This window comes from Oncorhynchus mykiss, chromosome 12, assembly GCF_013265735.2.
Source record: "Oncorhynchus mykiss isolate Arlee chromosome 12, USDA_OmykA_1.1, whole genome shotgun sequence".
Taxonomy (NCBI): domain Eukaryota; kingdom Metazoa; phylum Chordata; class Actinopteri; order Salmoniformes; family Salmonidae; genus Oncorhynchus; species Oncorhynchus mykiss.
In genome coordinates, this window is record NC_048576.1 from 11,642,363 (window position 1) to 11,665,670 (window position 23,308).

The 23,308-nt window shown below is 42.6% G+C and overlaps 1 protein-coding gene across 1 annotated transcript in view; it reads right to left on the reverse strand.

Moving 5' to 3' along the window:
* Window positions 1–23,308, reverse strand: part of LOC110513404 (E3 ubiquitin-protein ligase UHRF1) — a 44,338-nt gene extending 21,030 nt beyond the window's left edge. Inside the window, exons 1-3 of the mRNA XM_036936917.1 lie at window positions 22,956–23,308; window positions 7,157–7,603; window positions 415–770 (exon numbers count right to left, since the gene is read on the reverse strand). Coding sequence (XP_036792812.1) covers window positions 415–770; window positions 7,157–7,603; window positions 22,956–23,108 — 956 coding nt within the window. The 5' untranslated portion in view covers window positions 23,109–23,308. The remainder of the gene's footprint in view (window positions 1–414; window positions 771–7,156; window positions 7,604–22,955) is intronic.

The window sequence follows — 23,308 nt, forward strand, 5'->3', positions numbered from 1 at the left end:
CATCAAGAAGTATCATGGTAGATATACGGGGATTTATATGGCATGTAATCTCTCCTCCTCTGTATCTAATGGTGCAGCACTACATCAAGAAGTATCATGGTAGATATACGGGGATTTATATGGCATGTAATCTCTCCTCCTCTGTATCTAATGGTGCAGCACTACATACTGTAAGTGCATATCATGTTATACAGCCGTTTTTATGGCTTAGATCATTCATTCATTCATATATAGCATGCAATCACACCTCCTCCTGAACTCCCAATCACCCCAGTCTTACCTGGTAGGATCCATCACCACTCACAGTTGGTTATTCCCACCAAACTGAATTAAACTTTTCTAAAACCATGAGCGAACAAAAAAGGAAACTATGAATCTGCGATAGCAAGCCTAGTAGGTCAGAAAGCAACTTACTCATCATATCTGATGTGGTACGTCACATCCTCCTTCTCTTTGTCTGTGGCAGTATAGTCTGTTTGAGAGGTGGAGGGCCCAGCCCCTGGCCCAATACTGTCAGAGTTCAACACAGAAGTAGAATTATTCCCATTATTATTATTATTATTATTGTCTGAGGAGGAGAGGTGGCTTTGGCCTTGGCCCGGCTCTGTCTCAAGCTTGCCGTTCGTCCTTTTGCTAGGCCTGCCAACCTTCCCTGCTGTAGGAGCTTTACTGGTGCTGTTCTGTCCCTTTGGGCTGAGTGACACGTTGTCGATGCAGGCTTCAAACCAGGCACCGATGCTTATGTCCCTGCAGTCCACCAACTCGTTTATCTGAAAGGAGAAAAATAAACAGAAAATGTAGTTTACCTTTCAACTATGAATAAAATGCACACGTACAATTAACATTAATGGATGTGCAGAGTGCAGCTGGCTTTGAGTACTGATGAAAGCAATAACAGGTTTGTGGGTAAACAAAGCAACAGACTCACGGGACATTTCAAGGATAGTGATGAAATGTTAAAAGAAAAGGTCTTCCTATAAGTCAGCCTCATGACATCGTGAACAAACAAAGTGGAGGAAAATAATCCTCAGTTACTTGGGCAATGGAAAGGTTTGACGAAAGAAAAAGTTCATGATTAGCGACAAAATGAGAGATACTCTGTCTCCAGTGTGTTAGCTAAACACCATTGACTATGCTATAAATGCGCCGCCCTTGCCTCAGTATACGGGACATGAGCAGCTCACATGCATAACAGAGCTAGGAGACAGGGAGGGGCGAGGCCAACAACATGCTGTCTGGGACCTCTGAGCATAGCAATGTCTACAATGTGTATCGTGGCTACAGTGGATGGAGGTTCTCTGTCCCCCCTTTGCCGCTCAACAAACACTCACTGAAGAACTCACGGATGAAGATTCCAGAACTGATGAACATTCCAGAACAGTGACATCACCCTGAGCGGCTAACTCTATTAGCTAACAACGTTACGCATCATAAAAACAAACCGAGAACGCATCAAGAGACCATCAATCCAGATCTCAGCCTTGTACAGATGCAGAATATAAAAGTATCAGACATCGTTGTAAAGTCCTTGAATTAAAGAGCTGAGTTAGGGTTAGGCTGGGAGGGAGTGGGGTTTTTGGGGGTCAAGTCCATTTCAATTCAGGAAGTAAATAAAATTCCTGAATTTAAATGGAATCGACTCCAACGCTAGTCTCCAAAACCCACCAGCCTGTTTATAAAGGACAAAGCTTGTACCTTTCGATATTAATTCACATCCACATGAGAATCAGACAGAGCCTTCAGTCAGGCTGCTGTTTTCATGTGGTCCTGTCATCAGCTCCAGGAGAGACGGATAGTGAAAGCAGACATGTTCATCTCTACAGGCCAATGGGGACTGCTAATTGACAGGGACATCCTCTGGGCCACACGGCAATTTTTTTATTAGATTTATTTAACTAGGCAAGTCAGTTAAGAACAAATTCTTACTTACAATGACGGCCTACCAAAAGGCCTCTTACAGGGATGGGGGCTGGGATTAAACATTAAAAATATAGGAAAACACAATACAAGGGAGACACCACAACACTACAGAGACCTTACCTGCTGGGTTTGAGTACATTTAAATCTTAAACTACAAGTCTCACCAAAAACAGTAGCACATCAATAATACAGGTACCCTGAACCTGCAACAATTGATCACGAACAAACTAAAACAAACGTTAGCTTTCAGAGAAATCACTACTACTGTACTCCGTCTCAGTGGCAGTCTCAAAGTTAACACCAAAAATCTGCTTTTCTGTTCACATTAAGTTTACATAGAGCTACTACTTCCTGTTCACACTACGTAATACAATACATATACTACTTCCTGTTCATTATGTGTGAGTGTGCTTACCTCGTCAGTTTTATCTACTGAGTAAACCTCTTTGCTGTTCAGTCATCTCCATCATTAGTCATAATATAATATGCTATTTGGGTATTTGGCTATTTCAGCCACACCCGTTGCTGACAGGTGTATGAAATCAAGCACACAGCCATGGAATCTCCATAGACAAACATTGGCAACAGAGTGGCCTTACTGAAGAGCTCAGTGGCTTTCAAAGTGACACCGCCATAGGATGTCACCTTTCCAACAAGTCAGTTTCATCAAATTTCTGCCCTGCTAAAGCTGCCCCGGTCAACTGTAAGTGCTGTTATTGTGAAGTGGAAACATCTAGGAGCAACAACAGCTCAGCCACAAAATGGTGGGCCACACAAGTTCACAGAACGGGACCGCCGGGTGGTGAAGCTCATGGCACGTAAAAATTGTCTGTCCTCGGTTGCAATACTCACTACCGAGTTCCAAACGGACTCTGGAAGCAACATCAACACAATGACTGTTTGTCGGGAGCTTCATGAAATGGGTTTCCATGGCTGTGCAGCCACACAAGCCTAAGATCACCATGTGCGATGCCAAGGGTCGGCTGGAGTGGTGTAAAGCTCGCCATCATTGGACTCTGGAACAGTGGAAATGCGTTCTCGGGAGGGATGAATCAGGCTTCACCATCTGGCAGTCCGACGGACCAATCTGGGTTTTGGTGGATGCCAGGAGAACGCTACCTGCTCGAATGCATAGTGCCGACTGTAAAGTTTGGTGGAGGAGGAATGATGATCTGGGGCTGTTTTTCATGATTCGGGCCCCTTAGTTCCAGTGAAGGGAAATCTTAACACTACAGCATACAATGGCATCCAAGTCTATGTCTAAAAGGCTCCTTATCAGCCTCTATATCCAAGCCATAAGACTGCTGAACAATTCATCAAATGGCCACTCAGACTATTTGCATTGACACCACCCCCACCCTTTGTTTTTACACTGCTGCTACTCCCTGTTTATTAGATATGCAGTCACTTTACACCTACCTACCTACCTACCTTATTATTTTACTTTAGTTTATTTAGTAAATATTTTTTTAACTAATTTTCTTAAAACTGCATTGTTGGTTAAGGGCTTGTAACTATTTCACGGTAAGATCTACACCCATTGTATTCTTATTTCAGCATGGACAATGCCCCCGTGCACAAAGCGAGGTCCATTCAGAAATGGTTTGTCGAGATCGGTGTGGAATAACTTGACTGGCCTGCACAGAGCCCTGACCTCAACCCCATCAAACACCTTTGGGATGAATTGGAAAGCCGACTGTGAGCCAGGCCTAATTGACCCAACATCAGTGCCAGACCTCACTAATGCTTTTGTGGCTGAATGGAAGCAAGTCCCCGCAGCAATGTTCCAACATCTAGTGAAAAGCCTTCCCAGAAGAGTGGAGGCTGTTATAGCAGCAAAGGGAGGACCAACTCCATATTAATGTCCATGATTTTGGAATGAGATGTTCCACGAGCAGGCATCCACATACTTTTGGAACTGAAAACACAGCTGCAGTCATCTCCTTGATGGCGCTATAAGCATTGAGCCAAGAGACTGTCCTGTCCATGTTCCAGCACATATCTTTTACAGCCGCTGTGGTTCGCCAGCGGCAGGCCCTCTCTCAGGGCTGGGCTCTGGGTATAGTGTGTCTCTGAGCTTGGGTCTACAAGGCATCTTTAGGCCCACACTCCCCTGCAGCTTGGCTTTGGTGTTAACTGTGAACAGGACATGTCCATCAAAACATAGCAGCTCCACCATTTACTGTAAGTGAGTATGAATAATAAAAAATACCAAGAGAAACTCCTAGCAACCATTTGTTCCATGGTAATATGGCTTCTAGAACCTGTTATCTGATTCTAGGCCTAGGGGAGATTAAATCTGTAGAGCAACATACCATGAGGTAAAAGACGAGGTACAGTCCCATCCAGACATCACTCAACAGGGACACTTGAGTACAGGGCCAGTATTCAAAATGCTTATCAGAACAGGAGTGCTGTTGTATGACGCCCCCCCACCCCCCGTCCATATAAATCCTATTCATTATGATCTAAAAGGCTACACTGATCCTATAGCATAACTCCCACTCTGAGACGCTTTGTGAATAAGGACCCATAACAATATATCAACCTCCCCTGGCTGTGACCCCACTCTCCAAGGGTGACTCGGGGAGAGTTGGGATATGCAAAAAAAAAAAAAAAAACATTTCCAATTCACACATGTGAAATAGGACAGATAAAAGCAACCCAGCCACCTCACACACACCAGTCAGCCAGACAGACCCCTGACTGGCACCCACACCACTGGACCTGCTACAGTAGCTAAACACTCCTGAGCACTGTGTCCTGGCCGGCCGGTCACTATGGAGATGGAGTTCAGATCGCTGAGGGAGTTGAGACATGGCTGCCAATTCAAACTACCACAGGCATGTGGGCCCAAACCACAGCAATGCAAAGGGGAAAAGGTGGTGAAATGAGGCCGCATGACCTGCTGCTGGTGTACCATTGCCATGAAGGAAATTAATGACAAAACATATTTCAGTATCTCCTAAATTGTGAATGCTCTCTCTAACCAGCTGAGCTATAGTAGAGTTGTGAATGCTCTCTCTATAACCAACTGAGCTATAGTAGAGTTGTGAATGCTCTCTCTCTAACCAGCTGAGCTATAGTAGAGTTGTGAATGCTCTCTCTCTAACCAACTGAGCTATAGTAGAGTTGTGAATGCTCTCTCTCTAACCAGCGGAGCTATAGTAGAGTTGTGAATGCTCTCTCTATAACCAACTGAGCTATAGTAGAGTTGTGAATGCTCTCTCTAACCAGCTGAGCTATAGTAGAGTTGTGAATGCTCTCTCTATAACCAACTGAGCTATAGTAGAATTGTGAATGCTCTCTCTCTAACCAGCTGAGCTATAGTAGAGTTGTGAATGCTCTCTCTCTAACCAGCTGAGCTATAGTAGAGTTGTGAATGCTCTCTCTATAACCAACTGAGCTATAGTAGAATTGTGAATGCTCTCTCTCTAACTAGCTGAGCTATAGTAGAGTTGTGAATGCTCTCTCTCTAACCAGCTGAGCTATAGTAGAGTTGTGAATGCTCTCTCTATAACCAACTGAGCTATAGTAGAATTGTGAATGCTCTCTCTCTAACCAGCTGAGCTATAGTAGAGTTGTGAATGCTCTCTCTATAACCAACTGAGCTATAGTAGAATTGTGAATGCTCTCTCTCTAACCAGCTGAGCTATAGTAGAGTTGTGAATGCTCTCTCTCTAACCAACTGAGCTATAGTAGAGTTGTGAATGCTCTCTCTCTAACCAGCTGAGCTATAGTAGAGTTGTGAATGCTCTCTCTATAACCAACTGAGCTATAGTAGAATTGTGAATGCTCTCTCTCTAACCAGCTGAGCTATAGTAGAGTTGTGAATGCTCTCTCTCTAACCAGCTGAGCTATAGTAGAGTTGTGAATGCTCTCTCTATAACCAACTGAGCTATAGTAGAGTTGCGAATGCTCTCTCTCTCTCTAACCAGCTGAGCTATAGTAGAGTTGTGAATTCTCTCTCTAACCAGCTGAGCTATAGTAGAGTTGCGAATGCTCTCTCTCTCTAACCAGCTGAGCTATAGTAGAGTTGTGAATTCTCTCTCTAACCAGCTGAGCTATAGTAGAGTTGTGAATGCTCTCTATCTAATTGGTTAGATAGAGAGCATTCACAACTCTACTACTGAGCTATAGTAGAGTTGTGAATGCTCTTTCTAACCAGCTGAGCTATAGTAGAGTTGTGAATGCTCTCTCTCTCTAACCAGCTGAGATTTTGTAGAGTTGTGAATGCTCTCTCTCTAACCAGCTGAGATTTTGTAGAGTTGCGAATGCTCTCTCTCTAACCAGCTGAGCTATAGTAGAGTTGTGAATGCTCTCTCTCTAACCAGCTGAGATTTTGTAGAGTTGTGAATGCTCTCTCTCTAACCAGCTGAGCTATAGTAGTTGTGAATAATCTCTCTCTAACCAGCTGGGCTATAGTAGAGTTGTGAATGCTCTCTCTCTAACAAGCTGAGCTATAGTAGTTGTGAATGCTCTCTCTAACCAGGTGAGCTATAGTAGAGTTGTGAAAGCTCTCTCTCTAATCAACTGAGCTATAGTAGAGTTGTGAATGCTCTCTCTCTATAGTAGAGTTGTGAATGCTCTCTCTCTAATCAACTGAGCTATAATAGAGTTGTGAATGCTCTCTCTCTAATCAACTGAGCTCCGACAGGGATTAGAGGTCCTCTGAAACACAACCCAACCAAGCCGCAGTGCTTCTTAACACAGTGCGCATCCAACCCGGAAGCCAGCCGCACCGGAGGAAACACGGTACACCTAGCGACCTGGTCAGCATGCACTGCGCCCGGCCCGCCACAGGAGTCGCTAGTGCGCGATGAGACAAGGATATCCTGCCGGCCAAACCCTCCCTAACCCAGACGACGCTGCGCTGCCCCATGGGCCTCCCGGTCGCGGCCAGCTGCAACAGTGCCTGGGATCGAACCCAGAGTCTCTGGTGGCACAGCGAGTGCCTTAGACCACTGCGCCACCGGGAGGCGGTTATAACAATTTTTACGTTGGTAATCAGTTTATAATAGCAGTAAGACACCTCAGGGGTTTGGGTATATGACCAATACACCACGGTAAAGGGCTCTATCCAGGCACGACGCATTGTGTCCACCCCCTGGGCCTTTTTGCTTAATTATATTCTTATTCTATAGCATATTATCCCACAGCCTTTCGTACACAAACCACAAATGAATCAACCTGAGAGAATATTGTACCACAGTCCAGCAAGTTATTTCTCTTTTACCTTGAACACCCCAATTCCCGCGTCTATGAGTAAGGGACGTGTAGAGGTTGACGGCTGGTTGTCGTGCTTCTCCAACGCTGCCGGTGGACCAGAAGAAGACTCGTCTCCGTTGTTATTGGGATCACTGGTGATACTCGTGTTCTTACTGGTAGTTGTACTGATGTTGGTGGTAGTACTGGTGTCGTCAGTGGTGGTTGTGTTGTTGTTGACTGTGGTGGGTTTGGGGGTAAGTGTTGGGGCCACGGTGGTAGGTTTAGAGGGGGTGGTAGCTGCACCAGTCGTAGTATTGGGGGTGGTGGGGGGCGTTGTGTCACACTCCTTGGGGCTGACGACAGGGGAGATGATGAGAGGACTGTCTGGAGCGTCCCCCGCTTTGGAACGGATAAGCAGCTGGACGATATCGTTCAGACCCACGTTGTAGTCATACAGTGTGTGGCCATCTTCCATCTGAAAAATAAAAGACACAAATCAATGTCAGATAGGCAGCTATTTTTTGTTTTCGGGGTTTTCCTCTTGAGATGGGTAAAACAGCTTTGGGATAGTCAAACAGCATCTGGCCCTCTTGCATCTGAAAAATACATACAAATTGATCTGGTAGGCAGGGGGGGGGGGGGGTACTGGCCGACATTTGTGCGATATTAAATAATCAGCATAGCGCCACTGACCCGTCGTCGGAAGCGTATAGCGAGCACAAGCTGGTTGTCAAGGGACAAACACAGAGCACGGCAAAGACAGAATTCTGCAGAAGGCTGAGGAGGGACAAACACAGAGCACGGCAAAGACAGCATTCTGCAGAAGGCTGAGGAGGGACAAACACAGAGCACAGCAAAGACAGAATTCTGCAGAAGGCTGAGGAGGGACAATGTGTTGATGCTCAGCACCATTCAGAATCAAAACCTATAAAAGACCTGAACTAAGAAGAGCTACTACACCTCCAGACTCAATCAATAGCTCTGCACCACCTGTCCTGTACCAGACAGGTTTCTATCTACTCTGTAAATGGGCCAAATGTCCTAGTTGTTATGCGACCAGGGGGATAAGGCTAGGGAATCATTTTACAGTGGGGGCTGCATCTCTCAAAATGAAATAATGGGAAATAATGCATCTTAGTTGTGACAATGAGAACAAGAATATTCCAATAAGAAATAACACCATTGTGAATCGGGAAATATGCTGTACATTTGAATTTGTCTCCCCAAAACCAGACATCCATTCCTGAAGTCAGCACAACAAATGAACACAAATCTCTCCCTTCCACTGCATGTTTTCCTCCAATAAATGCATACAATCTTAGAAGGGGGGGTAAGTCGCTATGACAACCAATAAAGGACCCCCCTCCCCCCATGTTTATGTGTGTCTGTCTGCTGTGTGGCGTTGACAGCATAGTATAGAAATATAATTACTACCCATCACAGAACATCGACTTGAATGGAATGTCCGTTTTAGTAATTATATTTCTATGGTAACCATCCTGGACAAAAGGACACTAGGCAGGCTGCGGCACACTGACTTGAATTCATCTATTGTGTTGGGAAAGGGGCAATGATGATATGCATGGAACGCCATAACACAGTGTACATTATCTGCATTAGACCTTTCATCGGAGGGTCAATGACTATTCACATAATATCCCTCTGCAGCCATGAACTAAGCAATCCACTTTCTATCAAGACGTTTTATAGGCTCCTTAGGTTGCAACAAGAAAAATACTAAAAAACACTGGTGCAGTTAGTACATGATATTGAATGTTTTCTACAGTGCAGTCGGAAAGTACTCAGACCCCTTGACTTTTTCCACATTTTGTTACAGCCTTATTCTAAGATGGATTAAATATAAATAATCAAATCTACACACACACACACACACACACACACACACACAATACCCCATAATGACAAAGCAAAAACAGGAAGGGTACCAAAACATTTCTGCAGCATTGAAGGTCCCCAAGAACTCAGTGGCTTCCACCATTCTTAAATGGAAGAAGTTAAGAACCACCTAGACTCTTCCTAGAGCTGGCTGCCCGGCCAAACTGAGCAATCAGGGGAGAAGGGCCTTGGTAAGGGATGTAACCATGAACCCGATGGTCACTGACAGAGCTCCAGAGTTCCTGTGGAGATGGGTGGACCATCCAGAAGGACAACAGTCTCTGCAACACTCCACCAATCAGGCCTTTACGGTAGAGTGGTCAGATGGAAGTCACTCTTCAGTAAAATGCACATGCTTGGAGTTTGCCAAAAGGCACCTAAAGGACTCTCAGACCATGAAAAAAACTGATGAAAACCAAGATTGAACTCTTTGGCCTGAATGCCAAGCGTCACGTCTGGAGGAAACCTGGCACCATCCCTACGGTGAAGCATGGTGGTGGCAGCATCATGCTGTGGGGATGTTTTTCAGTGGTAGGGACTGGGAGACTAGTCAGGATCGAGGGAAAGATGAACGGAGTAAAGTACAGAGAGATCCTTGATGAAAACCTGATCCAGAGCACTCAGGACCTCAGATTGGAAAGTAAACCTTAGCCTCAACAGGACAATGACCCAAAGCACACAGCCAAGGCAAAGCAGGAGTGGCTTAGGGACAAGTCTCTGAATGTCCTTGAGTGGCCCAGCCGGAGCCCAGACTTGAACCCGATCGAACATCTCTGAAGAGACCTGAAAATAACTGTGCAGCGACGCTCCCCATCCAACCTGACAGAGCTTGAGAGGATCTGCAGAGAAGAAGGGGAGAAATTCCCCAAATACAGGTGTGCCAAGCTCGTAGGGTCAAAGAAGACTCAAGGCTGTAATCACCGAGTCTGAATACTTAAAACATTTTTTTTTTTTTTTTTTTTACAAATTTGCAAAACATTTCTAAAAACCTGTTATTGCTCTGTCATTATGGGGTATTGTGTGTAGATTTATGGGGGGAAAACAACTTAATCAATGTGAGAATAAGCCTGTAACGTAACAAAATGTGGAAAAAGGCAAAGCGTCTGAATACTTTCTGAATGCACTGTAAATGTTTTTACAGATTTGGTGTTTAGAAATGTTCAAGAGATGGTGACATTTTTGGCCGATTGGATAATATGCCATGCCTTTGTACACGAAGAGTGACATTTTGCAAAAGCAAATGGCAGTGAGCCAACCAACCATAACATTTCAAATAGACAGGTCTATTTGAAATGTTATGGTTGGTTGGCTCACTGCCATTTGCTTTTGCAAAATGTCACTCTTCGTGTACAAAGGGGTAATAATAATAACTTGATATATCCTTATGTGAATAATTAAATAAGATCATGCAGTATAAATTATTACAGCCACTGTTGTTTTCATTGAGTCCCAAAATTGTTTTTAGATGGCTTGGGATGAGTTGGACCACAGAGTGAAGGAAAAGAAGCCAACAAGTGCTCGGCATATATGTGGGAACTCCTTCAAGACTGTTGGAAAAGCAGTCCAGGTGAAACTGGTTGAGAGAATGCCAAGAGTGTACAAAGCTGTCATCAAGGCAAAGGGTTTGAAGATTTGAAGAATCTCAAATAGATTTGGATTTCTTTAACATTTTTTGGTTACTATATGATTCCATATGTGTTACTTCATAGTTTTGATGTCTTCATCATTATTTGCGCCAGGTCGCAATTGTAAATGAGAACTTGTTCTCAACTTGCCTACCTGGTTAAATAAAAGGTGAAATAAAAAATAAAAAATGTACAATTGAGAAAATAGCCAAAATAAAGAAAAATCCTGGAATGAGTAGATGTTCTAAAACTTTAGACACACACTACCGTTCAAAGGTTTGGGGTCACTTAGAAATGTCCTTGTTTTTTAAAGAAAAGCAACATTTCTTCCCATTAAGATAAATTGACCAGAAATAGAGTAGACATGGCTAATGCTGTAAATGACTATCGTAGCTGGAAACGGCAGATTATTTATGGAATATCTACATAGGCTTACAGAGGCCCATTATCAGCATCCATCTCGCCTGTGTTCCAATGGCACGTTGTGTTAGCTAATCCAAGTTTATCATTTTAAAAGGCAAATTGATCATTAGAAAACCCTTTTGCAATTATGTTAGCACAGCTGAAAACTGTTGTGTTGCAATAAAACTGGCCTTCTTAGACTCGTTGAGTGTCTGGAGCATCAGCATTTGTGGGTTCGATTACAGGCTCAAAATGGCCAGAAACAAAGTCCTTTCTTCTGAAACTCGTCAGTCCATTTCTCAGAACCAAGGCTATTCCATGCGAGAAATTGCCAAGAAACTGAAGATCTCGTACAACACTGTGTACTACTCTCTTCACAGAACAGCGCAAACTGGCTCTAACCAGAATAAAAAGGAGTGGGAGGCCCCGGTGCACAACTGAGCAAGAGGACAAGTACTTTAAAAACTTTATCTAGTTTGAGAAACAGACGCCTCACAAGTCCTCAACTGGCAGCTTCATTAAATAGTTCCCGCAAAACACCCGTCTCAACATCAACAGTTAAGTAGAGACTCCAGGATGCTGGGCTTCCATTAAAAATCAGCCATTTCCAGCTACAATAGTAATTTAGAACATTAACAATGTCTACACTGCATTTCTGATCAATTTGATGTTATTTTAACGGGGGGGGTGCTTTTCTGTCAAGAAAAAGGACATTTCTAAATGACGAAAACATCTACATATATGCACCCATCTCAGTGAACTAATCCATTGCGGAGGCCTAGACTGAGAGCCAATTTATCTGAAAATGTGGTCGGAGGCTCCATATGGAGGGTGGGACGCAATTGCGGAGCCTCCAGAGACCAAATCGAGCTCCATACCGCATCGCCATGCTCCTCCCAACTGTTACAACAATGTAGAGGGCTCTGTATGGCTCTGCATTGACATGATTGGTTGACTGTAGGTGGGGGCGGTGCATCCTGTAGAAAGCACAAAAACTCACTTCCTTGACAATTTCCTTCACCACAGCTTTGCACTGCTCAGCAAAGCACAAGAAGTATGAATGCCCTGATTTCTGCTGAGGCTTATCACCATAAATGCTACACGGCCAATGCAGACATCAGATTAACCATGCAGTACCCAGATGCACAATGCACTTCTCTAGAATGTGCTCTCTTCTGCCAATTTGTGCACAGTCATTGTTTCATAACTTCATTGTGCGAATTGTTTGCATTTGATTGTTAGTGTATATATAAATTCCCCATTACATATATCACCAGTAGTACATTTACTATTAATTCCTAATCTACAATGTTTGTTTTGTTATGGTAATTTATGTTAATGCATTCAACATATTATTCCAGTCTTTTACCGTTCTCATTGTCAGAGTGGACATTTTGTTTGCAGAGCGCACAACCTATGCTGCGACACTTGTGAGAAACAAGTTTTGGTTTATTTCATTCTATTTACGAGTTGTCAATTTAGTCATAGTCTTTTGTTTGAAGCGCTCCTGTCAATGCTGAGTAAGCATGAATACGCATAGAAATAGCCCTCTAGGCTACATGGCCTGCATGTAAATGTAGGTATATTAATGTGGCCATTTGGGGATGTCTGATAGAATTTCTGATTGGCTTTACGCACAACCACTAATGAGCTGTGGAGATTCTCAAAGTAATGTTTTCTTCACCTCAAACAGCAAACAAAGTCGGTTTTAACATCCATTGAGAATGACAATAGTTCTTCAATGTACTTGAAAAATCTTTCCAGCTCCGTCCCTTTCGATAACAACTCAGAGTGAAGGGGAAAATGCTATGCTCTGATTCAGTGGAAAAGTCATAAAATAGGCCTACCTGATTACTTCTCATCAGTGCTTGACCTGAACTGAAATATGTTCCGGTACTCATTTTGGGTGCTAGTACTGTTTATATTTAGGTGCAGGAGCTCCTCAATACTTTTGAACTAATATTCTATAAAGAGGAACAGGAGCTCAAAGCAGTAGAGCATTTGAGGTGTCAGTACTTTGCTCCGGTGAGCTTCTTATCCCTTGCGTAAATACCCTACAGCTGTGTACGTCCCGAGCTCACTGGGCAGGAAACTGAGGGCCCAAAGTATTTTAAACAATGTTGCAAGTTAGCTAGCTCAAGCTTCAGCTGGACCCAAGTTAATTGTTGATACAATGTTTCAAGTTGGTTGCAGACAGGCCATGTGTAGCCAATGTGAATTATAGGATATTTATATTAAAATCAGGATGTTTTCTGCCTGCAGGCTGCAATGTTTTTATTTGTTGGCTTTGTGTAGGCTATTTTTACATAAATGGCAATAGAAATTACTTTTTTTTAGTATGTATCATTTTTCATTTAGATAATCATTGTCATGTGGTTAATCACAATGCTTTGAGATATGAAGAAGTTATCATAAATGAAACTGTTCGGCAAAAATGTGTAAATGAAAACCATAACTGTCACGCAGATCAGTAGAAATAAGATATATCGGCATTCCACATGAGAAGGGTTGATGATGACTCGTTTATTTATTTATTACCAGGAACTTCGGGATATATTTTCTTCCCTGGTTATCTAGATCTCTGGCTCCCTCTTAAGTCATTTCTGTCTTATTTCATCAAACAGTAAGCTTAAAGTATCAGACAAGCTCAATGCTTATAGATGATTTTATTAAAACACAGAGACATAGATATATATAGATACACATACACTTGAAGTTGGAGGTTTACATACACCTTAGCCAATTACATTTAAACTAAGTTTTTAATCCCAGTAAACATTCCCTGTTTTAGGTTAGTCAGGATCACCACTTCATTTTAAGAATGTGAAATGTCAGAATAATAGTAGAGAGAATAATTTAATTCAGCATTATTTCTTTCATCACATTCCCAGTGGGTCAGATGTTTACATACACTCAATTTGTATTTGGTAGCATTGCCTTTAAAATAGCTTAACTTGGATCAAACCTTTCAGGTAGCCTTCCACAAGCTTCCTACAATAAATTGGGTGAATTTTGGCCCATTCCTCCTGACAGAGCTGGTGTAACAGTTGGGTTTGTAGGCCTCCTTGCTTGTACACGATTTTTCAGTTCTGCCCACAAATTTTCTATGGGATTGAGGTAAGGGCTTTGTGATGGCCACTCCAATACCTTGACTTTGTTGTCCTTAAGCCATTTTGCCATAACTTTGGAAGTATGCTTGGGGTCATTGTCCATTTGGAAGGCCCATTTGCGACCAAGCTTTATCTTCCTGACTGATGTCTTGAGATGTTGCTTCAATATATCCACATCATTTTCCTACCTTATGATGCCATTTATTTTGTGAAGTACACCAGTCCCTCCTGCAGCAAAGCACCCCCACAACATGATGCTTCCACCCCGTGCTTCACAGTTGGGATGGTGTTCTTCGGCTTGCAAGCCTCCCCCTTTATCCTCCAAACATAATGATGGTCATTATGGCCAAACATTTCTATTTTTGTTTCATCAGTCCAGAGGACATTTCTCCAAAAAGTATGATCTTTGTTCCCATGTGCAGTTGCAAACCATAGTCTGGATTTTTTATGGTGGTTTTGGAGTAGTGGCTTCATCCTTGCTGAGCGGCCTTTCAGGTTGTCGATATAGGGCTCGTTTTACTATGGAAACAGATACTTTTGTACCTGTTTCTCCAGCATCTTCACAAGGTCCTTTGCTGATTTCTTTTGATGTTCTCATGATGTCAAACAAAGAGGCACTGAGTTTGAAGGTAGGCCTTGAAATACATCCACAGGTACATCTCCAATTGACTCAAATTATGTCAATTAGCCTATCAGAAGCTTCTAAAGCCATGACATCATTTTCTGGAATTTTCCAAGTTGTTTAAAGGCACAGTCAACTTAGTGTATGTATACTTCTGACCCACTGGAATTGTATTACATTGAATTATAAGTGAAATAATCTGTCTGTAAACAATTATTGGAAAAATTACTTGTGTCATGCACAAAGTAGATGTCTTTATTGACTTTCCAAAACTATAGTTTGTTAACAAGAAATGTGTGGAGTGGTTGAAAAATGACTTTTAATGACTCCAACCTAAGTGTATGTAAACTTCTGACTTCAACTGTGTGTGAAAAATACAAGTAAAAAAAAATTGATTGGTTGGAAGAACAGGCGACTTTCGGTCAACCGAGATTTTTTGTTGTTGTCAGGGACGACCCTAGTGTGTATTCTCATTATTATTATTTGGTTATTGATCACAATTACCACCTCTCCCCAGTCAAACTACTTTCTGTGTTTATCTTATCCAAGGTGACAAGTCAGCCAGACGGTCTTTGAAAAGCTAAGTTCTAATCATTACAAGCACAGCACTCAGACAGTGACTAAAAACTGCATAGGATATGCTTTGCTTACGCATTGGCAAGGTGGGGACAACCTATTTTGAATACGTAATTATTGAACGTCTCCTTTAGTGTTTGAATAGGCAATTGCTGGACCTAATATATTCCATGTGGAGAAGATGGGCAGCACTACACCACCAGGCCGAACCTGGAAAAGTCCATTAGAGGGGCCTCCCGGGTGGCGCTGTACTGCAGCGCCAGCTGTGCCACCAGAGACTCTGGGTTCGCGCCCAGGCCCTGTCGCAACCAGCCACGACCGGGAGGTCCGTGGGGCGAAGCACAATTGGCCTAGCGTCGTCTGGGTTAGGGAGGGCTTGGCCGGTAGGGATATCCTTGTCTCATCGCGCACCAGCGACTCCTGTGGCGGGCCGGGCGCAGTGCACGCTAACCAAGGTTGCCAGGTGCACGGTGTTTCCTCCGACACATCGGTGCGGCTGGCTTCCGGGTTGGATGCGCGCTGTGTTAAGAAGCAGTGCGGCTTGGTTGGGTTGTGTATCGGAGGACGCATGACATTCAACCTTCGTCTCTCCCGAGCCCGTACGGGAGTTGTAGCGATGAGACAAGATAGTAGCTACTAAACAATTGGATACCACGAAATTGGGGAGAAAAAGTTTTTTTTTTAAAGTCCATTAGATTCTATCTTGGCTGACAGATATGACTTGGCATCGCACAATGATTTTAAAACACAACAGAGAAAAGTACTGTATATGGAATTAAAATGACAGAATATTTATATTATTACCATGGTACTTTTGTGGGGTTATCTGCGTCTGCCAATTAAGTGAATTGGACCACCTGGGATCAACCTTTATCAGAATTGGGGAAGGTGCCATGGAACCTATCAAAGCATCAGTATATGAACTGTGCTTCCAAAATGCACTTGTTTTGTGTGTACACACAGCTGAGTGTGTGTGTGTGTGTATTTTTATAAGTGAGTCAGGGCTGTTGTATGTGTGACGATTAATTTCCCTAACGCAACAAATGTGCTAAACCATACCAATTAGTGGGGTGGTGAGAGACTAGTCTATAGAGTCAGTGGGGCGGTGAGAGACTAGTCTATAGAGTCAGTGGTGAGAGACTAGTCTATAGAGTCAGTGGTGAGAGACTAGTCTATAGAGTCAGTGGTGAGAGACTAGTCTATAGAGTCAGTGGTGAGAGACTAGTCTATAGAGTCAGTGGGGCGGTGAGAGACTAGTCTATAGAGTCAGTGGTGATAGACTAGTCTATAGAGTCAGTGGTGATAGACTAGTCTATAGAGTCAGTGGTGATAGACTAGTCTATAGAGTCAGTGGGGTGGTGAGAGACTAGTCTATAGAGTCAGTGGGGTGATGAGAGACTAGCCTATAGAGTCAGTGGGGTGGTGAGAGACTAGTCTATAGAGTCAGTGGTGAGAGACTAGTCTATAGAGTCAGTGTGGTGATGAGAGACTAGTCTATAGAGTCAGTGGTGAGAGACTAGTCTATAGAGTCAGTGGTGTGATGAGAGACTAGAGAGCCACAGTCAGCCTGGCAGGGAGAAAGTAATTCTGGGATAAGTTAGAAAACGCCCAACACACACACAGTGCTCCTGCTCCGTACCCCATCCCCCACGGCCCATCCCGCGCCCAACCCACCCCTCGCCTACCGCCCGCTAGACTGCCAAAGAGGGGAGCAATAGGGGAAAAAAACAAAAAGAACAAGGTCACGTTTCTTATCAAGAGCGAACACCCCGGCCCCAAGCAGCCCAAAACACTGACATGTACCCAAACTCTGCAGTATTTAGTCATCTATACAGAACACATTCATTTTTTCCTCAAATAGATTTGATTCTTTAGCTCTAGTAAATACATGGACAAAAAGAAGTCGACTTGATTTGGCTCGGTGCGGCTTGCTCTCCCCCCCCCCAACCCGCCAAACCTCGTTTCTTCCTAGCCGTTGTGTTTGTAAAGCAGGACCCTGCGTTTTTGACAAACCGGTCTGGTACAGTGAAAAAGAAAGTGCTCCTTGCATTACCAACAACCGCGGCACAGTTTCTGTAGCTAGCTGCTATTCAAATTAAGAACACACAGGCTTGAACATAGTATCGCCGCTGATGGAACCACCAACAGAAGAACTAGACTGTGATGACCGAAAATCCGAAAATCTAAATCCACGTGCAGGGTATTTGAACATAGAAATGGCTAAACTAGAATATTTACATGTAACACTTTTTTTTTAAAGACTTGAATGTTATTGTGTTTATTATATAAGCCAGAGCTAGGTTTGTGGTTACCAACATCCAATTGATTTATTGTCCTAAAGCACAGTGTCTGTAAGGTGTTCTCTATGGCGGGACGGAAGAAAAGATAGGCACAATAAAACACCTAAAGCTTTGGATTGATTCCCTCCTACTCCCATTTCACACTGACCTCTCTCAGAAAACCCACACCAATTCCTACAATGTAACAATTACTCTGACCTTTGACCTACAGGAATCACAGAATACTGGGTTGTGTTCAGGTGGCACAAAATGGAAGAAAAAGGAGAGGGACTATCTAATGCTCATTGTTGTTTTCTGTTACAAAAGGCTTTGAAAATGTTTTATTACAGTGTGCCCTTACGAACACGACCATGGACTACATTGATCTACCTTAACTGTCGCTTCTTAAATGGCACACTGTTCCTTAACTCATAAAGGACACCAACTTTCATCAGGTTATTAAACTGCCTCCACTGCAGGCAAGAAGCGCTATGTAAATGGATTCAAGTGCCCTCAGCCCTGTCAGACGACAGGCTTCAAACCTTCAGCCAGCCCAGCCCTAAACTGGGCGTGCCTGTACGCATGGCGGACTGCAGCTCACTCTTATCCCTGTCCCCCAAAACCCTGGACAACGATGGAACCGGTTCTTACAAAGCCCTCAATGCCTCTGAGCAGTACCAAGATAACTGAACGAATGCCCTGGGTTTTCCAACAGAGAAAATGTGTCGCGGTTTATTAGTCTGTCGTGTTGAAAACATTGTGTGTGTATTTGTGTTTATGAAAAACAGTTGATCGGTATTTTCTCGCATTTGGGAGCATTTATAACATTCCAGACGTACGAGTGTTTTTTTTTGGCACCGAAAGGTCATTACAACTCGAACAGTGAAATACTAATGCCTGACCTTCAAACACTCTGAGCAACACTCACTCGCCAATAGACAGGGAGCATAATTCAAAACCAGCCAATCACAAGCCTTGAGTGTGATGAGACGGCATGTTCTGATCTGAAAGAGAATGGCAATGGTGACTGTATTCCTATGTAAGGGAAAGTGGGTGACTGTTAGGCAGGTACTATAAAGACTAGAAAAGGTACCTTTACCACAGACTTACAAGACCACTGTGGCTCTGTAAAATGGACCATCTTCAAACACAAGGACAGAGTCAGTCAATGCATTGAACTAGGTCTGAAACGACGCCATTTTGATATTGAATGAGTTGAACGGGTCTCCTCCGGCAGCATATTCTAACAGTGTTTCGGTAGTCGGTACTGTGAGTGGCTCATTCTTCACATTTCTTCACACGTGGAAATCCCCCACCCACCCTGCCTGCTTTCCTACGAGGCAGAGGAAATAAAAAGTACATTACTGTACTACACTATTACAGTACAACTTTACTACAGTACATTACTGTACTACACTATTACAGTACAACTTTACTACAGTACATTACTGTACTACACTATTACAGTACAACTTTACTACAGTACATTACTGTACTACACTATTACAGTACAACTTTACTACAGTACATTACTGTACTACACTATTACAGTACAACTTTACTACAGTACATTACTGTACAACACTACAACTTTAGTACATTACATTACTGTAAAGTACATTACTGTACTACACTATTACAGTACAACTTTACTACAGTACATTACTGTACTACACTACAGTATTACAGTACAACTTTACTACAGTACATTACTGTACTACACTACAGTACAACTTTAGTACATTACATTACTGTACTACACTACAGTATTACAGTACAACTTTACTACAGTACTACACTACAGTATTACAGTACAACTTTACTACAGTACTACACTACAGTATTACAGTACAACTTTACTACAGTACATTACTGTACTACACTACAACTTTACTACAGTACATTACTGTACTACACTACAACTTTACTACAGTACAACTAGGCCTACACTACAGTATTACAGTACAACTTTCCTACAGTACATTACTGTACTACACTACAACTATACTACAGTACAACTATACTACTAGACCTACACTACTTTACATTACTGTCCTAGTAGACCTACACTACAACTTTACTACAGTACATTACTGTACTACCAGGTGTTCACTACAGTACTACATTACAACTATACTACAGTACAACAGTACTCCACAAAATCAGCACTGAAACCCAAGGATCTTCTTGTATAATAAGCCTCATAACCCTCAAAACCATAGCCTAGCACATATTGTGGTCCTCTGAAGCTCATTTGGTAGAACATAGTGCTTGCAACGCCAGGATAGTGGGTTCGATTCCCGGGAGCACCTGTACATCAAAAAATGTATGCACGCATGACTAAGTCGTGTTGGATAAAAGCATCTGCTAAATGACACATTATGTATCATCATCATTAACTAGGCATAAATAAAAAGGATAGTGGGAAAATTCAACACTCTGTATGGAAATGCATGAAGAGAAAACCATATTGTTTCCTTAGAAAACAGACAGCCATGCATAAATCACACGGTGATGAAACATATGTGGGCTGTCAACTGAACACCCCTGTCAAAGCTAACCAAGTGCAGGTCTTTTGTTGTTTAAATTCAGGTTGGCCTAGTGGTTAGAGCGTTGGACTAGTAACCGGAAGGTTGGAAGTTCAAACCCCCGAGCTGACAAGGTCGTTCTGCCCCTGAACAGGCAGTTAACGCACTGTTCCTAGGCCATCATTGAAAATAAGATTTTTTTTCTTAATTAACTGACTTGCCTAGTTAAATAAAAAGATCAAATAAAAAAAATAATTAGTCGCTTACTCTCCACAAAAAAAGTAGGCTTGGTGTGGCTACGTCCCATGTTTCCTCTACACAGACAAACACATGGAGGGATTCTTCATTCAAAAAATGCAAAATGGCCGACACCTCATGCTGTACAACATTATACAGCAACAAACGACTTCCGCAGGAATGGAATCCCTCCCCAAGCATGCATGTGCAGAGACAAAACCATTTCAACTTCATATAATAAGAATAAGAATAAGAATAAGAAGAAGAAGAAGAAGAAAACAAAATCAACCTATTTATTTTCTATGCCAGACACGATTCTGCTTTTGTTGATTTATTTACAGATGAAATGTAGAAGTGGGGCCTAGGATTTAAGGATGGCTAACTGGCCTTCAAAAAGTAAGTAATTTCTATGGTAAATCAAATAACTAGAATAAAATGGTGTGATTAAAGTGTATTATCTGATAATAGAAAAGCAGTATTTTCTTTACAGGGTGCCTGTCGAGTCATTATTCCAACTTTAATTATTCCCCACGCAGGTAGTGTCCCAAATGGCTCCTTATTCTCTACCTAGTGCATACGGGTTGTGATCAAAAGTAATGTACTACATAAGAAACAGGGTGCCATTTGAGAAGCACACAGGGACATAGCGCTCAGACAATTAATTGTATGACTACAGCCTCCTCCTCCCAGCATTCTACATCTGATTACTCAGATTACCGCCAATTATGAAGTGGGTGTCTCACACACACACACTCTCTCTCTCTCTCTCTCTACCCCCAAGCCATAAGACGGCTAAATAGTTAGTCCGGGTAGCTATTTGGTTAACTATTGATCCTTTTTGCACTAACTCTTGACTCGCTCCTGCTACTGTTTTATCTATCCTGTTGCCTAGTCACTTTACCTCTACATATATGTACATATCTACCACAATTACATCATAACCCTGCACAACAACTCGGTACTGGTACCCCGTGTATAAAGCCAAGTTATTACTCATTGTGCATTTATTCCTTGTGTTATTATTTTTAGATTATTTCTCTCTGTATTGTTGGGAAGGGCCCATAAGTAAGCATTTCGCTGTTAGTCTACACCTGTTGTTCACAAAGCATGTGACAAATACAATGTGGTTTGACCCACACAGGAGAGGACTTAATGGCCATTACATGGGCAGTAGGACTGAACAGGATTTGTCTCCAACCGTATTGCCAGTGTTTTTCTTAACTGCCTGCATTTTGAGTCATTGGGTGGTTGTAGGTGGGTGTACACCTATTCTGACAACACTCAAGCAGCCAATCATAATTACTACATTGTAAACAGAGCCCTAAAAAAATGGACCTTCACAAACACTGAAATTATGACAAGGCATTATGTGAAGTCTACAGAAAATACAATGTTGCATTGACTGATCAATGTCCTATTGTAAAAGAGGTAACGTTAATGAGAGAAAATGTGTTACTCCACTTCAGCTTCTAGAATCCCCAGGAGTACTTGTCTAGAATCCCCAGGAGTACTTGTCTAGAATCCCCAGGAGTACTTGTCTAGAATCCCCAGGAGTATTGTCTAGAACTACAGGTAGCCTAGTGGTTAGAGCAGTGGTTAGAGCATTGGGCCAGTAACGGAAAGGTTCTGCCCCACAGGTAGGCAATCATAGTAAATAAGAATTTGTTCTTGACCGACTTGCCTAGTTAAATAAAGGTTACATTTTTAAAGAAAATTGTCTAGAATCCCCAGGAGTAATTGTCCAGCAGAACCTCTTATCTAACTCATACTAAATTTGAAAGACAGTATTCAATATATCACTAAGTATTTAAGATTTACATGTACATGCAGAATATGGGGGAAACAAAGTAATCATGCTTACTCTGACCGTAGCATATTTCACTAGAAAGCCTAACCACCGTGTTCACTATGCAGTGACGTCGAGGGTGTCAAACCAGTAGCGCGCGGGTGTAAACACTGCACTTCACTGGATGGCAATGCACGTGGAGCAACGCATCCTAAGCGTAAACAAATGCATCATACAATCACATGCCGCATGAATATGAAAGGCAATGAAACATTAGTAAAGATCCCAGATGTTTTTGCAAACATGATTCCGCCGCGTTTTCAACATATAAGACTATTACGGGGTAATTATATAAAATATGCCCACCTATCCAAAATATAAGAAAATGAAAGATCTAATTGGTAATTGGATCTGAATGGACATTTTCCATTTCCTTCCCGACACTAAATATCTGGAGAAAAAAAATACCAGGAAGTATACGCCATTTCTCAGCTCTCTAGCTCAAGTGTTGGCGATTGCATTTTAAATAGGCCAACTGAAAACGCTGCAACAATGTATCCAACAGTAGATAAAGCATGAATGGGGGACAACAGCAGCAAATTAATATCACTGGCAGAGTGCGTCCTCTTGGTTCTTGCGCAAGAACTGTTGGCGAATTCCCTTCAAAACAGGAAGCTCCGGTATTAAGTACAACGTTAGCAGCCTGACACTTAATCCTGCAACGTAAACAAACAACTGTTACGATGGCCATAGGTGAGACATCTACCTGTTTGCCCCGATAGAATAACCGTTGTTGTCCGGGGTTTACATTGAAGATATCTTGGATTTTCAGCCTCAGAGACTCAATTTTGGTCAGCCTGGAAAGATCCTCAATGGTTCGTGTCTCCTTTCCGTCTATGGTCCGAATTTGAATCCACATCGTTCCACCGCCCGATAGCCACCAAAAAGGTTACAGAAATCTAATCACAACAAATACAGGGGCTTGGGGGGAAAGGGGAATAACAGTGAAAACGTTCAGCACTCCATAGCCTTTTCCTCTGCAGGGGAGAATGATTCTTGCAGGAGGTGTCGCTCACATGGGTCACCGCGCCAAGCAAATCTCGCGAAATAAAATTCAGT